The 21,330-nt window shown below is 34.6% G+C and overlaps 2 protein-coding genes across 3 annotated transcripts; one reads left to right on the forward strand and one right to left on the reverse strand.

Annotated features, from left to right (window-relative positions):
- The first annotated feature begins 1,985 nt into the window (after nucleotides 1-1,985).
- On the forward strand, nucleotides 1,986-18,436 carry LOC145606661 (pre-mRNA-splicing factor ATP-dependent RNA helicase DEAH1-like). 2 transcript variants are annotated; one of them, XM_081662472.1, is made up of 28 exons: nucleotides 1,986-2,195; nucleotides 2,338-2,449; nucleotides 2,553-2,683; nucleotides 3,118-3,306; nucleotides 3,426-3,494; nucleotides 3,739-3,825; nucleotides 3,986-4,019; nucleotides 4,134-4,188; nucleotides 5,389-5,448; nucleotides 5,603-5,674; nucleotides 6,348-6,414; nucleotides 7,092-7,174; nucleotides 7,291-7,361; nucleotides 7,455-7,512; nucleotides 7,603-7,660; nucleotides 7,746-7,814; nucleotides 8,895-8,963; nucleotides 9,069-9,158; nucleotides 11,144-11,230; nucleotides 11,879-11,994; nucleotides 12,079-12,145; nucleotides 12,391-13,431; nucleotides 13,746-13,808; nucleotides 13,987-14,110; nucleotides 14,211-14,311; nucleotides 17,611-17,679; nucleotides 17,831-17,903; nucleotides 18,043-18,436. In XM_081662472.1, exons 2-28 carry the CDS (start codon nucleotides 2,350-2,352, stop codon nucleotides 18,102-18,104), a joined length of 3,165 nt encoding a protein of 1,054 aa, XP_081518598.1. In that variant the 5' UTR covers nucleotides 1,986-2,195; nucleotides 2,338-2,349; the 3' UTR covers nucleotides 18,105-18,436. The 2 variants fall into 2 exon arrangements, with proteins under 2 accessions (XP_081518598.1, XP_081518599.1); XM_081662473.1 differs by lacking the exons at nucleotides 1,986-2,195; nucleotides 2,338-2,449; nucleotides 2,553-2,683 and having other exon boundaries at nucleotides 3,223-3,355.
- A 581-nt stretch (nucleotides 18,437-19,017) lies between these two features.
- On the reverse strand, nucleotides 19,018-20,435 carry LOC145607268 (uncharacterized). Its single transcript, XM_081662983.1, has 2 exons — nucleotides 20,234-20,435; nucleotides 19,018-19,556 (listed from the first exon to the last, which is right to left on the reverse strand). Exons 1-2 carry the CDS (start codon nucleotides 20,433-20,435, stop codon nucleotides 19,027-19,029), a joined length of 732 nt encoding a protein of 243 aa, XP_081519109.1. The 3' UTR covers nucleotides 19,018-19,026.
- Nucleotides 20,436-21,330: the final 895 nt, after the last annotated feature.

Below are 21,330 nucleotides of genomic sequence, written 5' to 3' on the forward strand. Positions count from 1 at the left end.
AAGTGAAAAAAGTGGGCTCCGAAAACATCTTAATTGGATGGAAAATGTTAATGGGTAGTGCTACCCAAACGTTTTCAAATTTGTGGGTAGTTCTAAACAAATAAAAAAAATGGGTAGTTGTTCACAAATGACCCTATCTTTAGGGTAGTTCTACACAAAATTTCCTTTAATTAATTTATTTATTTTTAAATTTTTTTTTTTAAAAGACAAAAATAAGAAAGGGTATTTTGGAAAAGTAAAATTTATCACCAAAAAATCCCTTTCACTTTATATATAGGATATAGGATTTGCTTGAGTAAACTTGCTAATGGTTAGTAAATCTATATTATAATTGTAGAGTAAGTGAATGAGGTTTTGGAAAAACCTCAATCCTCAACTCTCATGCATTCAGTTTTTTTTTTTTAATTTAATTTATTTTTTTTTAAAAAAAATTAAAAACACTAATAACTACCCACCCCACCACTTTATTGATTTTTTTTAACTTTTAAATACAAAAATCAATAACTACCCATCCTACTATTTTCTTTTTTCTTTTTTATTTTCAAGGGACTACTACTAACATTTCACTTTGTGGTATTTTTTTGTACATAGTATAATATGTCATGTATTAGCACGGGTATACCGTTCCTTTATCAAAAATTCACCATAGCACTCAATTTTCTCAACCCTTTAATTATATGCTTTTTTTAAAACCTACCTTTAAACAACTTCAATTTCTCAAATCATCAAAACAAAAAATGTGCAGCACGCTTTTTGCGTGACTGACCTCACCGAATAATTACTTGCAAGATATCAAAGTAACTCCTAAAGCATTGATGGAATAACCCTTATGACCTAATCGAGTAACCCGTATGACACTATAACCTCTATAGCTTTGACAAAGTAAACCTCATCATAGTTGGCCAAATTGCGTGGCCACCGACAACGTGTATAAAGCTCCTTTATAAAAAATTCACCATAATACTCAAAATCACTAACCCTTTAATTATATGCATTTTTTAGGGATTACACTCTAAACAACTTCAACTTCTCAATCATCAAAACGAAAAAAATGTGCAGCACGCTTTTTGCGTGACTGGCCTTGCTTGCAAAATATCAAAGGAACTTATAGAGCACTGATGAAATAACCCCTATGACACTAACCAAGTAACCCCTATAACACCAAACGGGTAACCTCTATAGCTTTGACAAAGTACACCCTAAAATAGTTGGTCATATTGCGTGGCTATCGACAATATAAGAGTAAGACCCTATTCTTTTGAGCTTCTAATTAGCATAGCAGAGAACATACATCAGATTTTAGCAGAGCAAAGCAGGTGTCAACAAGCATAACAAGTGTCAGCAGATTCAAATGAACGGGGTCTAAGTTATAATATCAAATTCAACTTCCAGTATTTTAAACATATATTTTTTTTTTCCTTATATTATATACTTCATATCTAATATCTTTCTAATATATCCCGTGCATTTTGCACGGGCACAATCTAGTTTGGATTATAGAAGAGTCACTTTACCTTAACTACCACAAAATTCTCTCTAAAATTAGTTTATTGGACTCAAAACTATTCTTAAATAGTCTCTTAATCATACACTCACATTAGAGGTTTCTCTATTTTAATCCCAAACTTCTCATAAGTAGGCACTCCTTTATGAATATCATTTTATATTTAAATTCGTCAAATTTGTTTAATAATTTATTAATTTCCCTTCAAACTATAAGTCCTAAATTCATCTTTTAAATAACCTGAAATTTTCTTTAAAACCTTATAATCTTAAACAGATAACCTTATAATTTTTATTTTTTTGCACAAAAATAAACTTACAAAAATAATTTTTACCTTTTTTTATTTTTTATTTTTTATTTTTTATTTTTTTATTTGACACAAAATTTTAACCTTAAACAAATAACCTTATTTAATTTCCTTTTTAAACCGATTAAAGCCTAATTTTGAAGATCTTAAAAATCAATTACTCGTAACCTTCTTGTCTCTTCTCCAATTCTCAGTTGTTCGTTCTGAGTTCTTCCTCTTTCTCCGTTTCCCGCTTTCTTGTTTTTTTTTCCCTCTTCTCTACTACTCTTACTTGCTTTCCACTTCAAACCACTCGATTTTCTAATAATTCTCTTCCATCTTTAATTTCTAATTTCTCCAATCTCCTTTCAAGCTTTCGCTCCTCCATTGAAGCCATCTTCTTGTGTAAGATTTTTTTTTTTTTTTAATCACCGAAATCAATTTTAAATTCTAGGGTTTATTTTACCCAATTTACGTTAATAATTTTAATTGACAAGCAATTTTTGTGATTTTTTAATTTTTTCAATATTGGGTTTTTCATATGCAGCTTAAATCTGAAATGGGTAGTGACGCAAATTTGAAATCATGGGTTTCGGACAAATTAATGACATTTCTAGGCTACTCTCAGCCTACTGTCGTGCAGTATATAATCGGTTTATGTAAGTATAAATTTTTAGGTTCAATTTCTATTTTTGCGGAAATTAAGTTAAGGAATTGTTTATTTTGCGGAAAATTGATGAATTTTGTTTGGGGTTTTTGCAGCAAAACAGGCTTCTTCCCCCGGAGATGTTGTGGGTAAGCTCCTGGAATTCGGGCTATCATCGTCGAGTGAAACCCGAGCTTTCGCTGAAGAGATATATGCTCGTGTTCCACGCAAAAGTTCTGGAGTTAATGTGAGTTTTATGTTGAATTTGATGTATCAATTTAGCTATAGTTCTAGTTACTGTAGTGTAATTTACAATGTGGAACATAGATTACGAACCTAAACTTGTGAATTGGTATATTAGAACACTTTTTGGAGTATAATTAACAAAATTAGGTAGCGAATTGTGTACTTGTACTTGTTCCGCGCGAGCAGACAGAAATTATAATATTATGGTCGAAAAAATCTTCTAAAATATGAAGTGATGAATTTAATTAGGGATGGTGGAAGGATTTGAGACTTGAGGGGTGTTCATGATGTCATTTCTCAGGACATGTTAATAACATTAGAATGTTTTAGATAATTGGTGTTGAATTTGATGTGTTATCAATTATTGGAAAAAAACGCAGAGGAGATAGTTAGGTATATTGGAAAACTGAACAAGATTGTATTTTCTTTTATCAGCTTTATCAGAAGCAAGAGAGGGAGGCGGCAATGTTGGTTAAGAAGCAGAAGACTTATCAGCTTTTAGTTGCAGATGACGACAATGATGTTATGCCTGTTTCTGAGAACAAATCGTCTGAGCTGAAGAGCCAAGGCAAGAAAAGATTTAGAAAGAAGAGTGACAATCCTGATGAGGATGAAGATGATGAGGCATAGTGTTAACTTTTTTTTTACTGATTGATCAGTTTTCTTTGTTATGGTAAGCTGCTATATGATTAATTTGTGTATTGACTTGTCATCTTTTTTGTTGACTTTATGCCATACTGCAGGTGACGGTAAGCAGAGAACAAAAAAGACAGGTCAAGAGAAAATATTCCGATGATGATGATGATTCTGAGGTATGCTGATGCTGATTTGTCTCAATTCATTGGCCTTCCCATCTCCTAGTCTCATAGTTCTGGAGTTGTTTTTGTATTAATATTGGGAAAAATTTTGTTGGGGCATGGAAATTAATTTTGGGGAAGAAGTGTTATATATTCACCAATTCATGACATGATGTACTTGATCCTCAAATTATGTTTAATTTCTAAATGAGTTTGCTTTCTGTTGATATTTTCTTGATTTGTCTATTTCATAATACAGTCAGAAGAAGAAAGAATACGTGACCAAAAAGAGAAGGAAGAATTGGAAAGACATATGAAAGAGAAGGATGCTGCTCGAACTAGGAAGGTAACCTTTCTATGTCAGGACTGTTCAAAGTGGACTAATGGGTTCTGTTGCATTAATTTTGGTTTTATTTTTAGTATAATGCTTTTTGCTGTGTTTCTCTGTTCCATTCTTGCTCTTTCCATGCTTTGTGGTTTGGCAATGACACCACTTTTATTTACAGCTAACAGAGACGAAGTTGACGAAGAAGGAGGAAGGTTAGTTACAAAGAGTTACAATTTTGTCTCAAGGGGACTATCCTAAAGTTTGAAACTTTTAAACCATTCTGTTGTTCTATTTACTTTAAAGAAAACTTCATTTCTGTTTTGCAGAAGAGGCAATTCGGAGATCTAATGCTTTGGAGCAGGATGATATAGATGCACTTAGGTTAGTTTCTTGCTTAATCTATAGTTATATTAGTCTAGCATTTGTCATAATTGCATCTTACTTCAATTTTTGAACTTTTTCCAGAACATGCCATTGTTGATTCATTGCAGGAAAACCTTCCTTTTTGATGTTCTCTAAAATTGAAAGCATGTTGCTCTGCACCTCATTATTTTTTAATGCCTTTTTGGTCTCAAATTGCCTTCCTATCTCTTTCTTTTGCTTCCTCTCAAATTTTACAAAGGATACCAAAAAAGTCCTTATTTGATAATAATTAGATGTACATTTGTACATAATTCCTTTTAAAGTTCTTGCTCGTATGAAATATTGGATTTCGTAGAATTCCACAGAAAGATCCTTTTATCTTATTTATAAAAGCTGTAGAGTGAAGGGCCATTATATTATATGTGCTGAGAAATACTATCACAGATTAATAATGAATCTTAGAGTGGAACCGTAGTCATCTGAAATCCAGCTTAACCTTAGAGGCTTTGTCATCATTGTGGTGTGAAGATGTTGTTATGCATGATTTAGGTGGAAAATTTAATGCATTCAATTGAGTACAACTGTATCTCTCAATAATTTGTTTGAATTTATGTAGTAGTAACAGCTTCGTCATTTGATGAATAGAAAGGTGATATTCCTTAAGGGTTATCTTTTTGTATTTGAAACCGACCTAGCTCTCTTTGTTTAATAGCATTATCAACTTTGGACTTCTGTCGATATTAATACATGTTTTCTACTAGGTTAATCTTTATCATGCAAAATTGAGTTGAAGAAGTGCTCCCAGTCTCCCATCTTTGATCGTGTTTTGAACTTTGATGAAGCTTTAGATGATTTTTAACTCGATGTTGAATAGGACCAAAATGAGTTTACTCTGCCTTTGAGACACCCTCATTCTGGCTTAATTTGCTTTTGTTGCTGTTCTTATTGTGATTACACTTGATTCTTTGTGGTCCTACTTTGTCTACTTTGTCATTAGAAGGCTTATTAATTTCATCAATTTATTGCCCTGGCTCTTTGGGTGGCTCCTTTATGTGCTTTGTAAACCTTACATTGTTTTTGTTTGATGATTTTAAATTCAATTCTGGTCACCACGAGATTCCTTACTGATTTAGTATTAGTAGGTTTGCAGCTAAAGAATTCTGTTCCTTGTTTCCTGTGCTGATGTTGCTTCGTCTTTGTTTTGCTCATCTGCTGCAGAAAGGTTTCAAGGCAAGAATACTTGAAGAAAAGGGAGGAAAAGAAATTAGAGGAGCTCAGGTATGTCTGCAGTAGCACCTTAAGTTATATATATATATATATATATATTTTTTTTTTTTTTTTTTTTCTAAATTGTTAAATAGGATTGAGCTCGGGTTGCTAGTTCATGTATTTTTCGCCTTTTCTACCTGATCTTATGTTTAATGTGATGCAGAGATGAGATAGAAGATGAACAGTATCTATTTGATGGTGTTAAGCTTACTGAAGCAGAGCAGCGCGAATTAAGGTGATTCTTTGTCCATGTACTTAGTGATGTCTTATAAAGTGTCATCATCATCATTTTCATTTGCAAGAATTGTTAACTTATTTACCTTCCTCGTCTTTGTTTCATATTTCACAATCTGAACAGTAATGTCTTCTGGAGTCACTCCTATTGAGCTTCTTTTTTCTGTAGCCTTAATATGCCTCTTGTTTTGCATTATTGAAATTGAGCTGTATACTGCAACGTTTGATGTAATTTAATCATGTTATTGGTGGTTTTCATGTGTCCTAGACTCCTAGTAGAGTTATAGGTTGTGTTCACTGTTCATCATATGTTTTTTTTTCCTTTAGATTTGTTTTATAATATATTTGTTTTCATGAAAATTCATGTGTTTTTTTTATCAGGCTTCTCTTAAATTCTTTAAACATCCTTATGCTGCTGGCGATTTGAATCCTTCTCATGTGGCGGTTTTGTTTATGGCATGGATACTATTTATAGTTTTAGGATTTACTTGGAACATGCAACACAGCTAACCTCTAGTCCTCTAAAAGTTTCTGCATGTTCTAAGGCCTTTAAAGTTTCTGGAGTTGTAATCTGGTTACGTTTTGTTCAATTGTTTCAATGTGTTTCTTGATTAAATATATTTGTTTGTTATTCTTTTAATTTATAGCTGTGAATGACATTCATATTATCACAGGTACAAAAAGGAAATATATGAGCTTGTCTCCAAAAGGAGAGGAGAGAATGCTAGTGAGATAAACGAGGTGATTTGTGTTTGTTGTTTTTTTCTCTTGTGATTGCTGTTTTTGAAATCCCCCCTCCCCCTTTTCTTTTTATTTTTATTTTTATAATTATTATCATTTCGCCCCCCCCCCCCATTTATTTATTTTATTTTTAAAATTTCAATACCTTTAGTAAGGTGTACTCGTCCATTCTGCTCCTGAATGCATCTTACTGTACCCGATCACATTTCCTTGTTATATTGGGCAGTTAATCAGCTATATGGACACTGCATGTTTTCCATCAAAAATATTTTGTTTGTTTGGATGTTTGTTGGATTATTTTGTTACGGGCAGATTCATCATCACAGATTTCCAAAAAAAAAAAAGATTCATCATCACCTTTAACCATTTTTGCCACAATCATGTTTATAAGTTTATTAGTCCTAAGCTAGGTTTGAATTTACTTGTGTATAGCCAACTCCTAAGTTATACAAGCTTCACAAATTTTTAAAGTTAGAAGACAAGTAATTTTAAACTCTGTTTATCAATTCTTTGGACATAAAACATATCTACTAATGAAGTCAGTGGAAGCTCTAATTATTTTCCTTCCTAAAACATGGATTTCAAATTGTGTTAAGAGTACCCTTGGTTCTCATATAAAGTGCTGTCTGTGGGCTTTCTGATAGTTTGGTGTACATGTATTTGCTTCTGAATTGCAGTATAGAATGCCAGATGCATATGATGATGTTGACGGTGGAGTGAACCAAGAGAAAAGATTTTCTGTAGCTTTAAATCGTTACAGGTATGCCAATTTATCTGCCTAGTTTATATATATATATATACGGAGTGGGTTTTAAGTCATCAACACTTGGCTGTCAGTCTAATTACGTTTTCTGCCTCTTTTTATTTGTTCATTAGGGATGGTGGTGAATCTGGGGGTAAGATGAACCCATTTGCTGAACAAGAAGCTTGGGAGGATCACCAGATTGGTATATTTATATTACAAGAAGATTTTGAAGCATATTTTCATGTTCTTTATTTTTTATTTCTTTTCCTCTCTAAACTGCAGCCCTTTCTTTCAGGAAAAGCAACCCTGAAATTTGGTTCCAAAGATAAACGGCAGAATGCTGAAAGCTATGAGTGAGTCTTGTTTTCTCGTTGGTTTTATCTGGCTTTATTGCTGATGTCTATGTTTAACTTACCACTTTTATCTGTTTACTTTTAATTCAGATATGTCTTTGAAGATCAAATCGACTTCATAAAGGCCTCTGTAATGGATGGGGACAAGGTAGAATATATTATGTAATAATTAAAATCTTGTATGCTTGTCACTTGTGCTCATATATGCTTATAATTGTTGTTCTTTTTTGCAGTTTGAAAGTGAGATGCTTACTGAGTCAGAGGAAGAGTCCAAAGCAAAGACCGCTTTGGAGAAGCTTCAGGTTTGTAATCCGTACTGATATTTTCTTTTAGTTCAACCTTCACTGTCAAAAGAACCAAAAAAAAAAAAAAAAAAAAAAATGCTGTATTTGAATGAGATGAATATAATTGAGTAAGTGACTGACTGACTGGCATCCTGAATTCTTGCTTATTACCAATGGAATCAGAGACTTATAGATGAATGAGTTTGAAGTCGGTAATCATGCTGACTTCTAACTTTGGTATATAATGGATGTGTGTATGCCTCTTTTACTATGATCAGTTGTGAAATTACCTTATATAACTTGTATTAATTAATTGTGCAATTAGACCCCACACTAATTTCCCTGCAAAATTCTCCATGAAAAAGAAAATATGGCAGCCATTTATCCATGATCTCATGTATTTTGTTTTTCTTTGTTAGTATGCTGTCTTCTTATTGTTGTTGCTGTTGTTGTTGTTGGTTTATGTTGTCTCGTATTGCTGACCGTTGCGGCGATGAAAGATTGGCCACATATGGCTGTACAAACTTCTGTCTATCCTCATGTTGTATATTGCTTAATTAATTGCCACAAGTATGATCTACAAATGTTGTACCTCTTCCTTTTATTGTTCTCCTTCTGTTCATTAACCAAGGGATTAAATCAGTTTAAAGCAGCTTAAAGTTTTGATGTCTACTTCTTGAGCTACGATATTTATTTTTTGGTTTTGCATTATGCAATGCAATTCTATCTTCTTAAGTTTATTTTATTTGCTGAATCTGGATGTTTATGTCTACATTCCCCTGTTAGTTGTGGGAGAAGTCACTGTTTTTGACATGGTTTTGTTATTTAACAAATTTAGTATGTTTCCTTGTTTTCCTGAGTTTGTTTTTTTTTTTTTTTTTTTTTTTTTTTTTTTTTTTTTTTTTTTTTTTTTTTTTTAAAGTGTAAGAACCTGTATTAATATAGTTCTGTGACTATTTATTGTCCTCTGACTTGCCAGTCTTGCTTTTGACGGTATTCAGCCTTTATGGAGTTAATGTGTTAATGTGTTTATGTGTTCTTTGATCAATAATCATTGTCTTTTTTTCCTTTGGTGATTTCTATTTTGTTGGTGCTTAGGAGGACCGGAAAACCTTGCCAGTCTATCCATATCGTGAACAGTTACTTGATGCTGTTCGAGATCATCAGGTATTTCAAACATCTGATTAAATGCTATGTACATCATACTTAATGCGCTGTCACTGCTATGTGATGTTGTGGGTTATGACCTGTCCCCCTTGTTTGTCTTGTTAGGTCCTTATAATTGTTGGAGAGACTGGTTCTGGAAAGACTACTCAGATACCCCAGTACCTCCATGAAGGTGGATATACAAAAGTTGGAATGGTAGGTATTCTGTGCTAAGTATATGTAATATCAGAACAAATCTTTTGTCTACTGTTTTGTTTTGTAAGTATATGTTCTCATATGGTAGTTGTTCTTGTACTGGATTCTATTGTTGTATTTAAATTTTCTATCTCATTCTTTCTTTCCTGAAAAATTTAGATTTGTTTTTATGGACGTAAATTCTTTCTGTAAACTGTATATGTTGTAATGTTTCTCCTTTTTTTTTTCATTTTTTTGTGTGTGTGTGTGTGTGTGTGTGTGTGTGTGTGTGTGTGCGTGTTTATGTGGACTTGTTTCCCACTGCATGTATCAATAAGAACCTTGGTATTACAATAAGCTAATGTGAAGTGCTTATGAAGCTTTTCTTTGCTTAACCGCTCTTGTGTTGAATTAATTCTAAGCATTATGCTTATAGAAGCTGATATGCGTATGTGCTTGATTTTGTATTGTTGGGCATATTCAAGAATGGTTAATCCTATTTCCCCATTTTGCCTTAATCATTTCACCCCAAACAAGAAACTGGTATTCTGTCCTTCACTCACTCTTTCCTACCCTCACTGTTTTAGATTCCCCAAGTCTCCAACCTGTTACAGATCTTGAGAAGTCATCCACTACTAGTACTACTTCAACACCAAATCCACGTCAACTTCTAATTCTCACAGTTCCCAACCACTTGTCATCTGTAAGGCTATAACCCTGTCAGATCATCCCAACCAGCAATCGTCTACAATTACCACTCTTTTCTCAGTCTACCTCTTTTATCCTCAGAACCATCCATCTCTAAGACCTAGCTATCACCACTTTTACTGTCCATGGTCACTACTTTCTTCTAGAAAATACCTTCACTACCAACTTCTCCCAGCCCCAGAACCTTCCCTTCCTGACTATTGTGGTTCTGTCAATGGAGGTTGGGTCCAATTATTTCCTGGTCGAATTTGGCATCAAACTGTGGCTGGGTTGTAGGAAAGAGGCGAGGGGATGTTTGAAGTTTCTTTTACATAAACCAAACAAATGGAAGGATTTGCTTGGTAAATAATTTGATTTACCTCCGTCCCCTCTCGAGCCAAACAAATATTCAAGTTCTTGGCTCAATTCTCTACCCTCTCTAGTATGAACCAAATGGTCACTGAATGTGTGTGTCTTTTTTTTTTTTTTTTTTTTTTTTTTTGAGGTGGACTAGACTCATAATAAATTTAAATGAAAAATAGTTGCTGTTTAGTACTTGACTACCCTACTACAAGGAAAATGACTGCTATATGCACAGTTGTGTAGATGCCTGTAAGTCGACATGTGTTGGTTTATGAAAGTTCATGTGTACTCGCTTTTCTGTCGGGATACTCTTGTGGGTTATGTGGTTTGTGTAGTGGGAGTAACTAATTATCAAGAATTCATTGTATCTTCTTTAGAAGCATACTGCATCAGAGATTTCAATGAACTTGTTCATGTGCCTGTTCTGGATATGCCTCATAGTTGCTACTTCTATGAGTGATGATATTTGTCAAGCACTGGCTAGAGCTCTGACTTCTGACACTTGTAGGAGTCCAAAATAGATTCTTGATTGCTACATTTAAAGGTACCTCCAAGCCAATTATTCCATTGTAATTCTAGATCAACCATGTTGTATTGTTGGAGAAGACTACTATTGTAAACCTAAGGATGTGTGCTCCTCACCTTATTTTAAAATTTTAACTTTTGCTAGGAAAATAAGTTTTTGGAAAAATATTTTCAGATAAGTTCATACAAGTTACGTTCAGGATAAAAGCTCACATGAGTGAATTATAGGTGAAGTTAACGCAAATGCACCCTAAATAGGTTCTGGTTTAAGGGAAATAACAAGAAGAAGCTTTTGTCTATACATTATTTTATCCACCCTTTTGACAATGGTTTGAGTTTTTATAATACTATCATGAGTAAATTAGCTGGATGCATTTAGATATTGTCATAAATTCCTAAAAAATCAAAACTTTGCATTTCCTGTAATGCAGATTGGATGTACTCAGCCAAGGAGAGTTGCTGCCATGAGTGTTGCTGCTCGTGTTTCCCAAGAAATGGGTGTGAAACTTGGGCATGAGGTAAGCTTTGTTCATTGGTTGCCAATTTATGTTACTTGTTGATATCGTACCTCTAAGGCCTCTGATATTTTTAGAGGATGGAGGGAGTATGTTGCTTCATGTCTTACATGAAATTCTAAATACTGAAATAAGGGTTGTGAAATGTTAGAAATTAGGGTTTTGGATTTTGCTTTGCTGTCTTTTACCTTTTTTTTTTTTTTTTTTTTTTTTTTTTTTTTTTTGTCCAACTAATTTTTCACAAACAATTTGCCATCTTTGCAGAAATTTATTCTTGTAATTGTAGAATTTTGTAATTACTTGTGACTTTGTGATAGATATATTATCTAAGAATGTAAAGTAATGGTGTATCATACATTAATACAGTTGTCATTACATGTGTTCTCTTATGAAAAATTTACTGACCTTATTTAAAAATGGAATCACAGTACTGATCATACTTAAAAAAGTTCATCTTTGATACTATAGGGAATCTGTGTTGTTGTGTTATTATGTCTATGATTTCATGACAGGGATTCAATTATTCAGTGGTTTAGCAGTTGTGATCTTCATGATAAATAGCCATGTGACTATTAGCGAATGCAGTAGTTATCAGTATGATATGCTATTATGCTGTGCCCTAAGATTGTACAACTTTGTTTTCACGTGCAGGTGGGTTATTCAATACGGTTTGAAGATTGCACATCTGAGAAGACAATTCTTAAGTATATGACAGATGGTATGCTTCTTCGTGAATTTCTTGGTGAGCCTGACCTTGCTAGCTACAGGTGACTTGCTAGTTCCATACTTGTCTAACTCTATACTTCTATCCAAGTTATATGCCTAGACATCTGATTTGTTATTTTCTCCAGTGTTATCATGGTGGATGAGGCACATGAGAGGACACTTTCTACGGACATATTATTCGGATTGGTCAAGGTAGGTGCAATCTCTTATTAATCCAATCCCAGATGTTTCTCTCAACTTAAGTGAGGATGACCTACCTGGTAAATGATGGGGTTGTAGTGCTTTGTAAAGATTCCAACTGTCTTATCTTAGCTAGTCAAGGGAAATATTTGGATGTTTAGCACTATGTGTTTCTCTGGCAGTGAATATTGTTTTGTTTCTGTGATCATTCCCAATTTATCTTGCTATATACTCAGAAAAGTGCTCCCGTGTAATAGGATGTTGCTCGCTTTCGACCTGATTTGAAGTTACTCATCTCAAGTGCAACTCTTGATGCCGAGAAGTTTAGTGACTATTTTGATTCTGCTCCAATTTTCAAAATTCCAGGGAGGCGTTACCCTGTCGAAATACACTATACAAAGGCACCCGAAGCTGATTATTTGGATGCAGCTATTGTTACTGCGTTGCAGATACATGTCACAGAATCACCTGGGGATATTCTTATATTTTTGACTGGACAAGAAGAAATTGAAGCAGCAGAGGAAATACTGAAGCATAGGACTAGGGGCCTTGGCACAAAGATTTCTGAACTTATTATATGCCCCATTTATGCCAACCTTCCAACAGATCTGCAGGCAAAGATATTTGAACCAACTCCTGAAGGGGCACGTAAGGTCGTGTTGGCCACAAATATTGCAGAGACTTCTCTGACAATTGATGGGATTAAATATGTTATAGATCCAGGATTCGTCAAGATGAAGTCGTATAATCCACGAACGGGGATGGAGTCATTGCTGGTGACACCCATCTCCAAGGCATCGGCAAATCAACGTGCAGGTCGATCTGGACGAACAGGGCCGGGAAAGTGCTATAGATTATACACTGCTTACAATTACTACCAAGATTTAGAGGATAATACTGTCCCTGAAGTTCAGCGAACAAATCTTGCAAATGTTGTGCTTTCCCTTAAAAGTCTTGGAATTCATGACTTGTTGAACTTTGATTTCATGGACCCACCGCCGTCTGAAGCATTATTGAAAGCTCTTGAGTTGCTCTATGCACTTGGTGCCCTAAATAAGCTAGGTGAGCTGACTAAAGTTGGTAGAAGAATGGCGGAATTTCCCCTTGATCCCATGTTATCAAAGATGATAGTTGCTTCTGAGAAGCATAAATGTTCAGAGGAGATCATTACCATTGCAGCAATGCTTTCTATTGGGAACTCGATATTTTACCGCCCCAAGGACAAACAAGTCCATGCAGACACTGCAAGGATGAGATTCCATGAGGGGAATGTTGGAGACCATATTGCACTTCTCAAGGTATTAGAGCTACTCTATGTTTAGATTGTTTTTCTAAAATTGGAAAAGGAGAGAAGCACACTGGTGTGGTGAAAGGCATTCATATTATTCTTTGACACTTTTTTTCATGGAAAGCATTATTTTTTCTCTTATGCTAGTGCATTAGACACAGTAGTGTCTAAGAACTCCTTCCTTCTCTTTCTAATATGCTTGGATTTATGCCGAGCATGATTATTGTGGAGCTCAATTTTTATTTCTGTGAATATTGCTGAATTTTCTGCTATCTCTGTAATATTTGCTGATTTTTGTGCTAAAATTTTGTCCTCTTTCCCTAGATCTACAATGACTGGAAAGCATGCGATTATGGAAGCATGTGGTGCTTTGAGAATTATGTTCAGGTATGCAGTCTTTTATTTTCATTTCATTTGATTTGGTAAGGAATAGTTCTAACTGCTCTATCTAAAGATTTGGTAGCATTTCTTTTTCTATAGGATGGTGCCTATGTTAGTGCTGTCTATTGTAGTTATCTGATTCATGCTGTCCAGTAAATATTAAATTCTGGATTCTTTTGTTTAGGTCAGGAGTATGAAAAGAGCAAGGGATATTAGAGATCAACTTGAGGGACTTCTGGAAAGGGTTGAAATTGAAGCCACGACAAGTCTAAATGATTTGGAAGCTATAAAAAAGTCTATCACTGCAGGTTCTTATGCAAAACCCTCTATTCAGATTTTTGATAACATATGCTTTCTGTGAGACTGTAAGATAAAGTAGTAAATGCAATTTTACATTAACTGCTTCAGGTTTCTTTCCTCATACGGGAAGGTTACAGAAAAATGGATCTTATAGGACAATCAAGCATCCTCAAACTGTGTACCTTCATCCCAGTTCTGGTTTAGCACAGGTAAGCTGTGTTAAGTTTTCAGTTGCTTGGATTCTGTTATTAACGCCAAAGCAAAATCCATCAAATGCATTTTCATGTACTATTCTGTATGTAATGCATTTATATGATGTGAAATTTTCATGCACGCGTGAAGTATTGGTACAACAGTGAGGTAATTAATTTTAATTTTATCCTGGGGCTTTTAAGATGGCTTCGTGGCATTTAAAAAAGAAAAAATAACATTAGTGGTGAGCATGGGAGGGCAGAGTGGAACTTCAGAATGGTTTTTGTTTGATAAGTGGCTTTGTAATGACTGAAATTACTCGATGTAATAACAGTACAACGAAAGAGAAAACTCAGAAATTTGATTAAACAAATTAATGGTTTTACAATGATAGTAGTAGGGTTAGCCTACAAAGCTCCAATAGTGACTTTAGGTCACAACTCTCCTAAGAAACTACTCCAAAAATCTGCCTACCTTTCTTCTACCCTCTCTACCTATTTATACTAAGAGGCCGTTTGGTTGGGGTTAATCATCAAAGGGAATGGGAATCAACTACCCCCATTCCCTTTGTTGTTGTTTGTTATGCACATTCTTTCATTCCCTTTACCCTCTTCATTCCCCCCCCCCCCCCGCGTCTTTCCCATTCCTTGGCCAACATCTCACCACCATACCACCGCCCTGTTACTACACTCACTAGCCACCGCACCGCCGCTCTACCCCCAGCCGTTCGTCGCACCTCCTCCGACGGGTCGCCGCACCTCCACCACCCTTCCTCTCCCTTGTAAAACTCCCCCCCCCCCCCCGCCCGCAAAACCCTAAAACTCCCCTCACTCCCCGCGAAACCGTCAGACAACCCACCCACCACCAGGGTTTCGAGGGTGGTGGGTGGGTTTCGCGGGGAGGGAGGGGAGTTTTAGGATTTTGCGGGGGGGTGGGGGAAGTTACACGGGTAGGGAAGTTTCTAGCAGGGTTTTCGGGGCTGATTTTCGGGGAGGGGAGAGATGCGCGGGGGCCGGCGAAGGTGTGGCTGGTGGTTTGGTGGTCGGATGCAGGGCCGTAGCAAGGGCTAGGTAGCCCACTTCAATGCAATACAAGGCCCCAAAAAATATACTTGTACTATTTTTTGTTTGAGGGAACTTCGTACTATATAATACTACATTACTGCGTACATGTTCATATAAATTAAAAAAAAAAAATTAAATTAAATTAAAAAAAAAAAAAGGAAAATTGGCTTAAAATAATACCAACTATCAACGGTGTGTGCAATATAATACAAACTCAACTATTTGCTATTAGTGGTACCACCTTTTATACTATATGTGTAAAATAGTATGCCAATCTTTGAAAATGTATTTCGATGAATATTCCGTCTATCTTTGTTGTTAATTACTATTTTTATACTAATTTTCAGTTTTCTTTTCAAAATACATACATAGTGTTATGTTAACAATTTTCTTTACAATCCAAATTAATAATGCCCCACTCTTTTTGCAGGATTATTTTTTTTTTTTTTAAATCAACATGTAATTAATATGTTTTTTCATAATAGATATAGTAATTTCTACATCATACAATAGTAAATAGGGTATTTAAATGCCTTATTATTATGTTGATATAATTAGTCTCAAAATATCTGAAAATTCCCACATTCACCAACCAAAATAATGTAGGGAATTTTTTGGATTTTTAAAACAAATTTTGAAATTAATTAAATAAAATATACCTTATTTACTATTGTGTGGTAGACATGTATATTGAAATAAATTATCTAAATACATATTGACAATTAAAAAAAAAAAAAAAAACCTAACAAAGGGGTGGGGCATGCATTATTAATTTCATTGTAAAGGAAATTATTAATACAATATCTATTTTTAAAAATAATATTTAATAAATAATAGTAACAAATATAGACGAAATATTACTCAAAATACGTTTTTAGTGACTTGCGCACTATTTTGCACATATAATATAAAGGTGGTACCGCTAATAGCAAATAGTTGAGTTCGTATTATTTTGCACACACCGTTGTTAGTTGGTATTATTTTAAACTAATTTTCAAAAAAAAAAATTAAAAAAAAAAAGCAAGTGTGTACAGTACACCACTATAATAGTACTGTAGAATTCCAGAATATCAAATGGCATTTTTGGTCAACTTCTTCCCTAATTTTTTACCCAAATTATTCACTTTCCTAAGTGAATTTGATTAACCAAAAAAATGTCATTAATAAATGTATCAAATTTTTTGGTAATTTTATTTTTCAATGTATCTCATTTTAATTTTCAGTCAATTAAATTCCTTCGCGTTTGCATACCCAATTTTTTAAAATTTTATATTAGTATATGTGAATTAGGGCCCCAATTCATATTTTTTCCCCGGGCCACCGAAATCTCAGAAACGGCCCTGGTCGGATGGTGGCTAGAAAGGGTGGAAAGTGAATGAATAGGTGGTTGTGTGGTGGTGGGTTGATGGGATTGTTTCCCTTTCTTTTTAAAACAGACAACATAAAAAATATTAGGTGTTTTCATTCCATTCTCTACCATTCCCTTTGTTCATTCCATTCCGTTTACCCCGGGTGAACCAAACGGCCCCTAAGGATTATTAACCTAGCAAACTAATATTACTAAAATACCCATACTACCCCCCCCCCCCCCCCCAATAGGTTAGTCTATTACAGGCTTCAATTTGTCTTGTTTATTTGAAATTTTTGTGTTGGTTGTTCGAATTATAATCAGGTACAGTAGTGCAGTTTTTTTTTTTTTTTTTTTTTTTTTAATTTTTTTTAAAAATTAAGGTTATCATCCCTTTGTCGAGGGCCATTGGATGGATTGAATGGCTGTGCAAAATATCCTCATTTTAAATTTCGCGAACAAGATCCTGATGGTTTGTTGTCACTTCTTTTACTGAATCTTCTGTTATCGACCTATAGCTATGCACTTGATTACATGATTTGGCCAAGTTGAAGATAACACATTTACACATATACCCTTCTAAATCTTAAATCTATCCTTGCCCTTTTCCCCAATCTCTCTATCCCAAGCCAAAAAAAAGGGCAAGGGGGTGGGGTTGGAATTGACTTTTCTCTAAGTTTGTCGTTTGGGGGTTGGTTATTTACATGCATTTCTAGTAATGCCTAATACTGCAAAATATATGCTTTCTGCTTGTGTGTGTGTGTGTGTGTGTGTTTTCTTATCTGTTGCATTCCCTGTTCCCCTGCCCTGCCTTGTGCTCTGACTCCTTGGTTACCTAAGTTTGTTAATATATATAGGTTTTTATATTGTTTTTGGACTGAGCAATTGTTTTCTTTATGAGCAGATGGAGCCACAACCAAGATGGGTAGTATACCACGAACTGGTTCTGACAACGAAAGAATATATGAGACAGGTGACTTTTCATCCTTCTTCCTTCTGCATCCATTTGGCCGTTTTGAGTATTATATTTTGGATGGGCATATATATTCTTCTGCTAGCTTTCTTTTTCTTCCGAAAATATATTTTCGTACATTGTTAAGTTGTTGACTCGATTCTAATTGCAGGTAACTGAGCTAAAACCGGATTGGCTGATTGAGATCGCTCCTCATTATTACCAGATGAAGGATGTCGAAGATGGTATTTGCTCTTAATCACCCTCTTTAATTTTTCATACCTTCTGAATTTTTTTTCATCGATACTGTTTGATACTTTCTATGTTTCAATTAGATCTTGTTTCTGAATTTTATTTATTTATTTATTTATTTTCTCTTTGCAGCTAGCACAAAGAAAATGCCAAAGGGTAAGGGTCATTCGGCTGCTACTCAGGGGAAGTCTTGAAGAGATAGTATAGTTTAGAGTTCGTTTGGTCCCTTCTCTTAGTTAGAAATCCTATGTTTCATGTCCGATTCTTTACAGCGTAGATTTGTACTGTTAAAATGTATATATAACCTTCACAATTCCGCAGACTAGTGTTGTTGAGGTCAAGCCCAATTTTGTAATTTTTTTCAACATCACTTATTTTCACCTTTTTGTGTAGATTAGTGTAATCATAAATGAGCAGTAACATACTAACATACGTAGGTGTAAACCCTTTAGAAACAAATTTTAATCGTTGTAATCATGTACTTCGTATTTGAGTTTAAGGGGTTTCTTGCATGTTTCCTTGTAAACAGTTTGTTTCTCTTTCGTTTTTTACAAGCCACTTTGTTTTCTCTGTGTAAGATATGATGAAATTTAGAGTTTTAGACGATTATCGGTATTTGGTATGTAAGATCGACCAAAAGGTATAAAATATAATCCAGAAGGAATGTGATTCTATTATTAGTACATAATACAAGAGCTAGCTATTTCAAAACTGAGCTTGGGTACATATGTATTGCCCTCACAACCTCAACTTTCAAGTTTCTTAAAAATTACCATACATATTACCTTGTAGATGTAGTCACCGCGATTGGTGGCAACAACCCTGTATCTGCCTCTCTGCCACCATTGCGAACTGCTATCGGTGGCTCTTTTTTTAACTTAAAAGAGTCTATTAACCAATAACCAAAGACAAGTAAAGCTTATACAAGTAAATTTTACATGCAATAAAACTTGACTATAATCTAGGATAATATTTTTCACACATACATAAAAATTTCATACTATAATATAACATAGAAAAGGCATTCCTCCAAAATGGACAAAACAGTAACTACAAGTCCGTGTCTTCCTTCCCTCCATCTACGAGTCTACGGCCATAGTTACATAAACTTCTTACTCAGAGCTCATCGTCGTCATCATCGTTATCAGCAATATTACGAGTCGAGGTCATATCTTGAGCAATCTCCTTAGCATTACGCAAAGTATCACCAGCCTTCTTCTTAGCAGCATCATACCCTTCCTTGGCCTTCTCCTTCATCCAACTCGAATGCTCCTCCGCGGCTTCCTTAGCATCTTGGGCCTTCTCCTTGGCATCTTGAGCCTTTCGAGCCGTTGCCTCCTTTGCCTCATCAACCTTCTGGCCCATTGCCTCCTTAGCCTCTTGGGCTTTACGGCCTACTGTTTCCGATTGTTGTTGAACTTGGTCTTTGACATTCGAGGCCTTGTTAGAGGCCTCGTTGGCGTATTGCTGAGCCTTGTCCTTCACCACTTCGGCATGCTCAGTGGCTGCATCCTTCGTCGATGCAGCCTTGGTAGCGGCCTCTTTAGTAGCTTCGGATGTTTTCTCTTTAGCTTGTTTTGCCTTTTCGTTTGCTTTGTCGGAGGCTTCATTTGCTTTTTCATATGTCTTCTCTTTGGCTTCGTTTGCTGCCCATATCATAAAATTATAATCATGCACTATACTCAATCAATATTGCACATTTGTACTTCATTTAGAATCATTCTATTGTTAAAAATCTTTATAAGCTTGATTTATGATCTATGTTATGGAATATAAACAATTGATTTAGTGCAAATTAACAAGATTTGAAGTTTAAACATCTAAGCAAAACAATCTATTAAGATATAACTAATACGATGTACGAAAGTATCATGTTGTCGTGAATAGTTGTTGTCGTAGTGTTCCAATCCCTCATAATTATAATGTGCATATAACATGAATTTATATAGTTGGGATTTACTTGTAATTTCCTTCCAACTAATTCAAGTGACAACATATTAATAAATAAACTCTAATCATAAATGATTATTCCATATTACCATCATAATTTTCTAAAACTATTCAAAGAATCCATAACAAAACGGAACAAAAAGCCACCATAACTCAAAATAGTATGAATCCATGCTTAATCCAAACACAATTTGTTATTCAAGTATGATTGTACTAGGGTATGTAAAGTTGTGCACTTAACACTTTCAATAAAGGTGTTGTTTCGTAAACCCTTAGGAGTCAAGGGTTGATTACGTGGATATTTACTAATTTGAATCTTGTCTACATCATTGCATATATTACCTACTGTAAAAATTCGTCTTGAGATTATTACCTGCATCACCGACATTTTGTTGCTTTAATCCAAGCCCCTCTTGGATCTTCTCCTTAGCCCACCCCGTCCACGATTCACCGCCTTCTTTAATCTCCTCCTCGGTGGCTTCGTGTGCGTGCGACACGGTGACGTTGTCCGCCACCACCACAGCCACCACAATCACCACCAACATCAACTTCATCCCGGAGCGTAGTCGTACCATCATTAGCTAATCACGTATTTTATGTTACGCCAAATAATTAAATATCAACAACTACTATGATTAACTAATACGAAATAATTCTTAGGACACAAAAGTTAGATTATATGTAAATGAAAGTTGAAGATCCTTGAAGAATGATTGTAACTAATTTAGGCGTATAATATAGAAGGATATGAAATTAGGTACTCAAAATTTAGAATGTGGTGGAGCGAGGGAATGGTTCTAAATTACACGTGTGGTAACGGGTGTTAGTTTTATTTTCCAAGTGTTGAGAAGAGAGTGTTGCATGTGTTTCGATTTTGTGTTCAATTTGCCACCTATGTTTTCCTTTCTTGTGAGTAAATGAGAGACCGCCTAAAACTCCCTTTTTGAAATCGTTTTCCGACTCCCTACGTTACAATATAATTACTCACCTTCGTTTCACATTATGTATAGTATGACAATTGAATATGTTACATCTTACAAACATATACTATCTCCGGTTTTTATTACTCGTAACAAAGGGGTATTTTTTGTAAGACATAAAATATTCCATTGTTGCGAGTAATAAGAAGCGGAGGTAGTATAATTGTTACACATACTGTAAAATAAAGGTATTATTTATTTGTTTTTATCATGTTTTTAATGTGTAAATTAAATCATAAATAACTCTTGTTTTTATGAGTAAAGATTTTTGTGAGAATTATTACATAGAATTAAATGACTATGTTTTTTGTTTTTTTTTGTTTTGTTTTGTTTTGTTTTTTTTTTTTTTTAATTTCTTTTTATTATCTATAAATCACAAAGGATGAGCAAAAGAGTTTGTGAATAGTGTCAAAAGTCAAAACATGTCAACTAATCTGAATCAAAAGAAGTAAGTATTAACATTGCCAGTGTTGTTGTATATACAAGGATA

Source organism: Chenopodium album, chromosome 23, assembly GCF_948465745.1.
Source record: "Chenopodium album chromosome 23, dcCheAlbu1.1, whole genome shotgun sequence".
In the NCBI taxonomy this organism is placed as follows: domain Eukaryota; kingdom Viridiplantae; phylum Streptophyta; class Magnoliopsida; order Caryophyllales; family Amaranthaceae; genus Chenopodium; species Chenopodium album.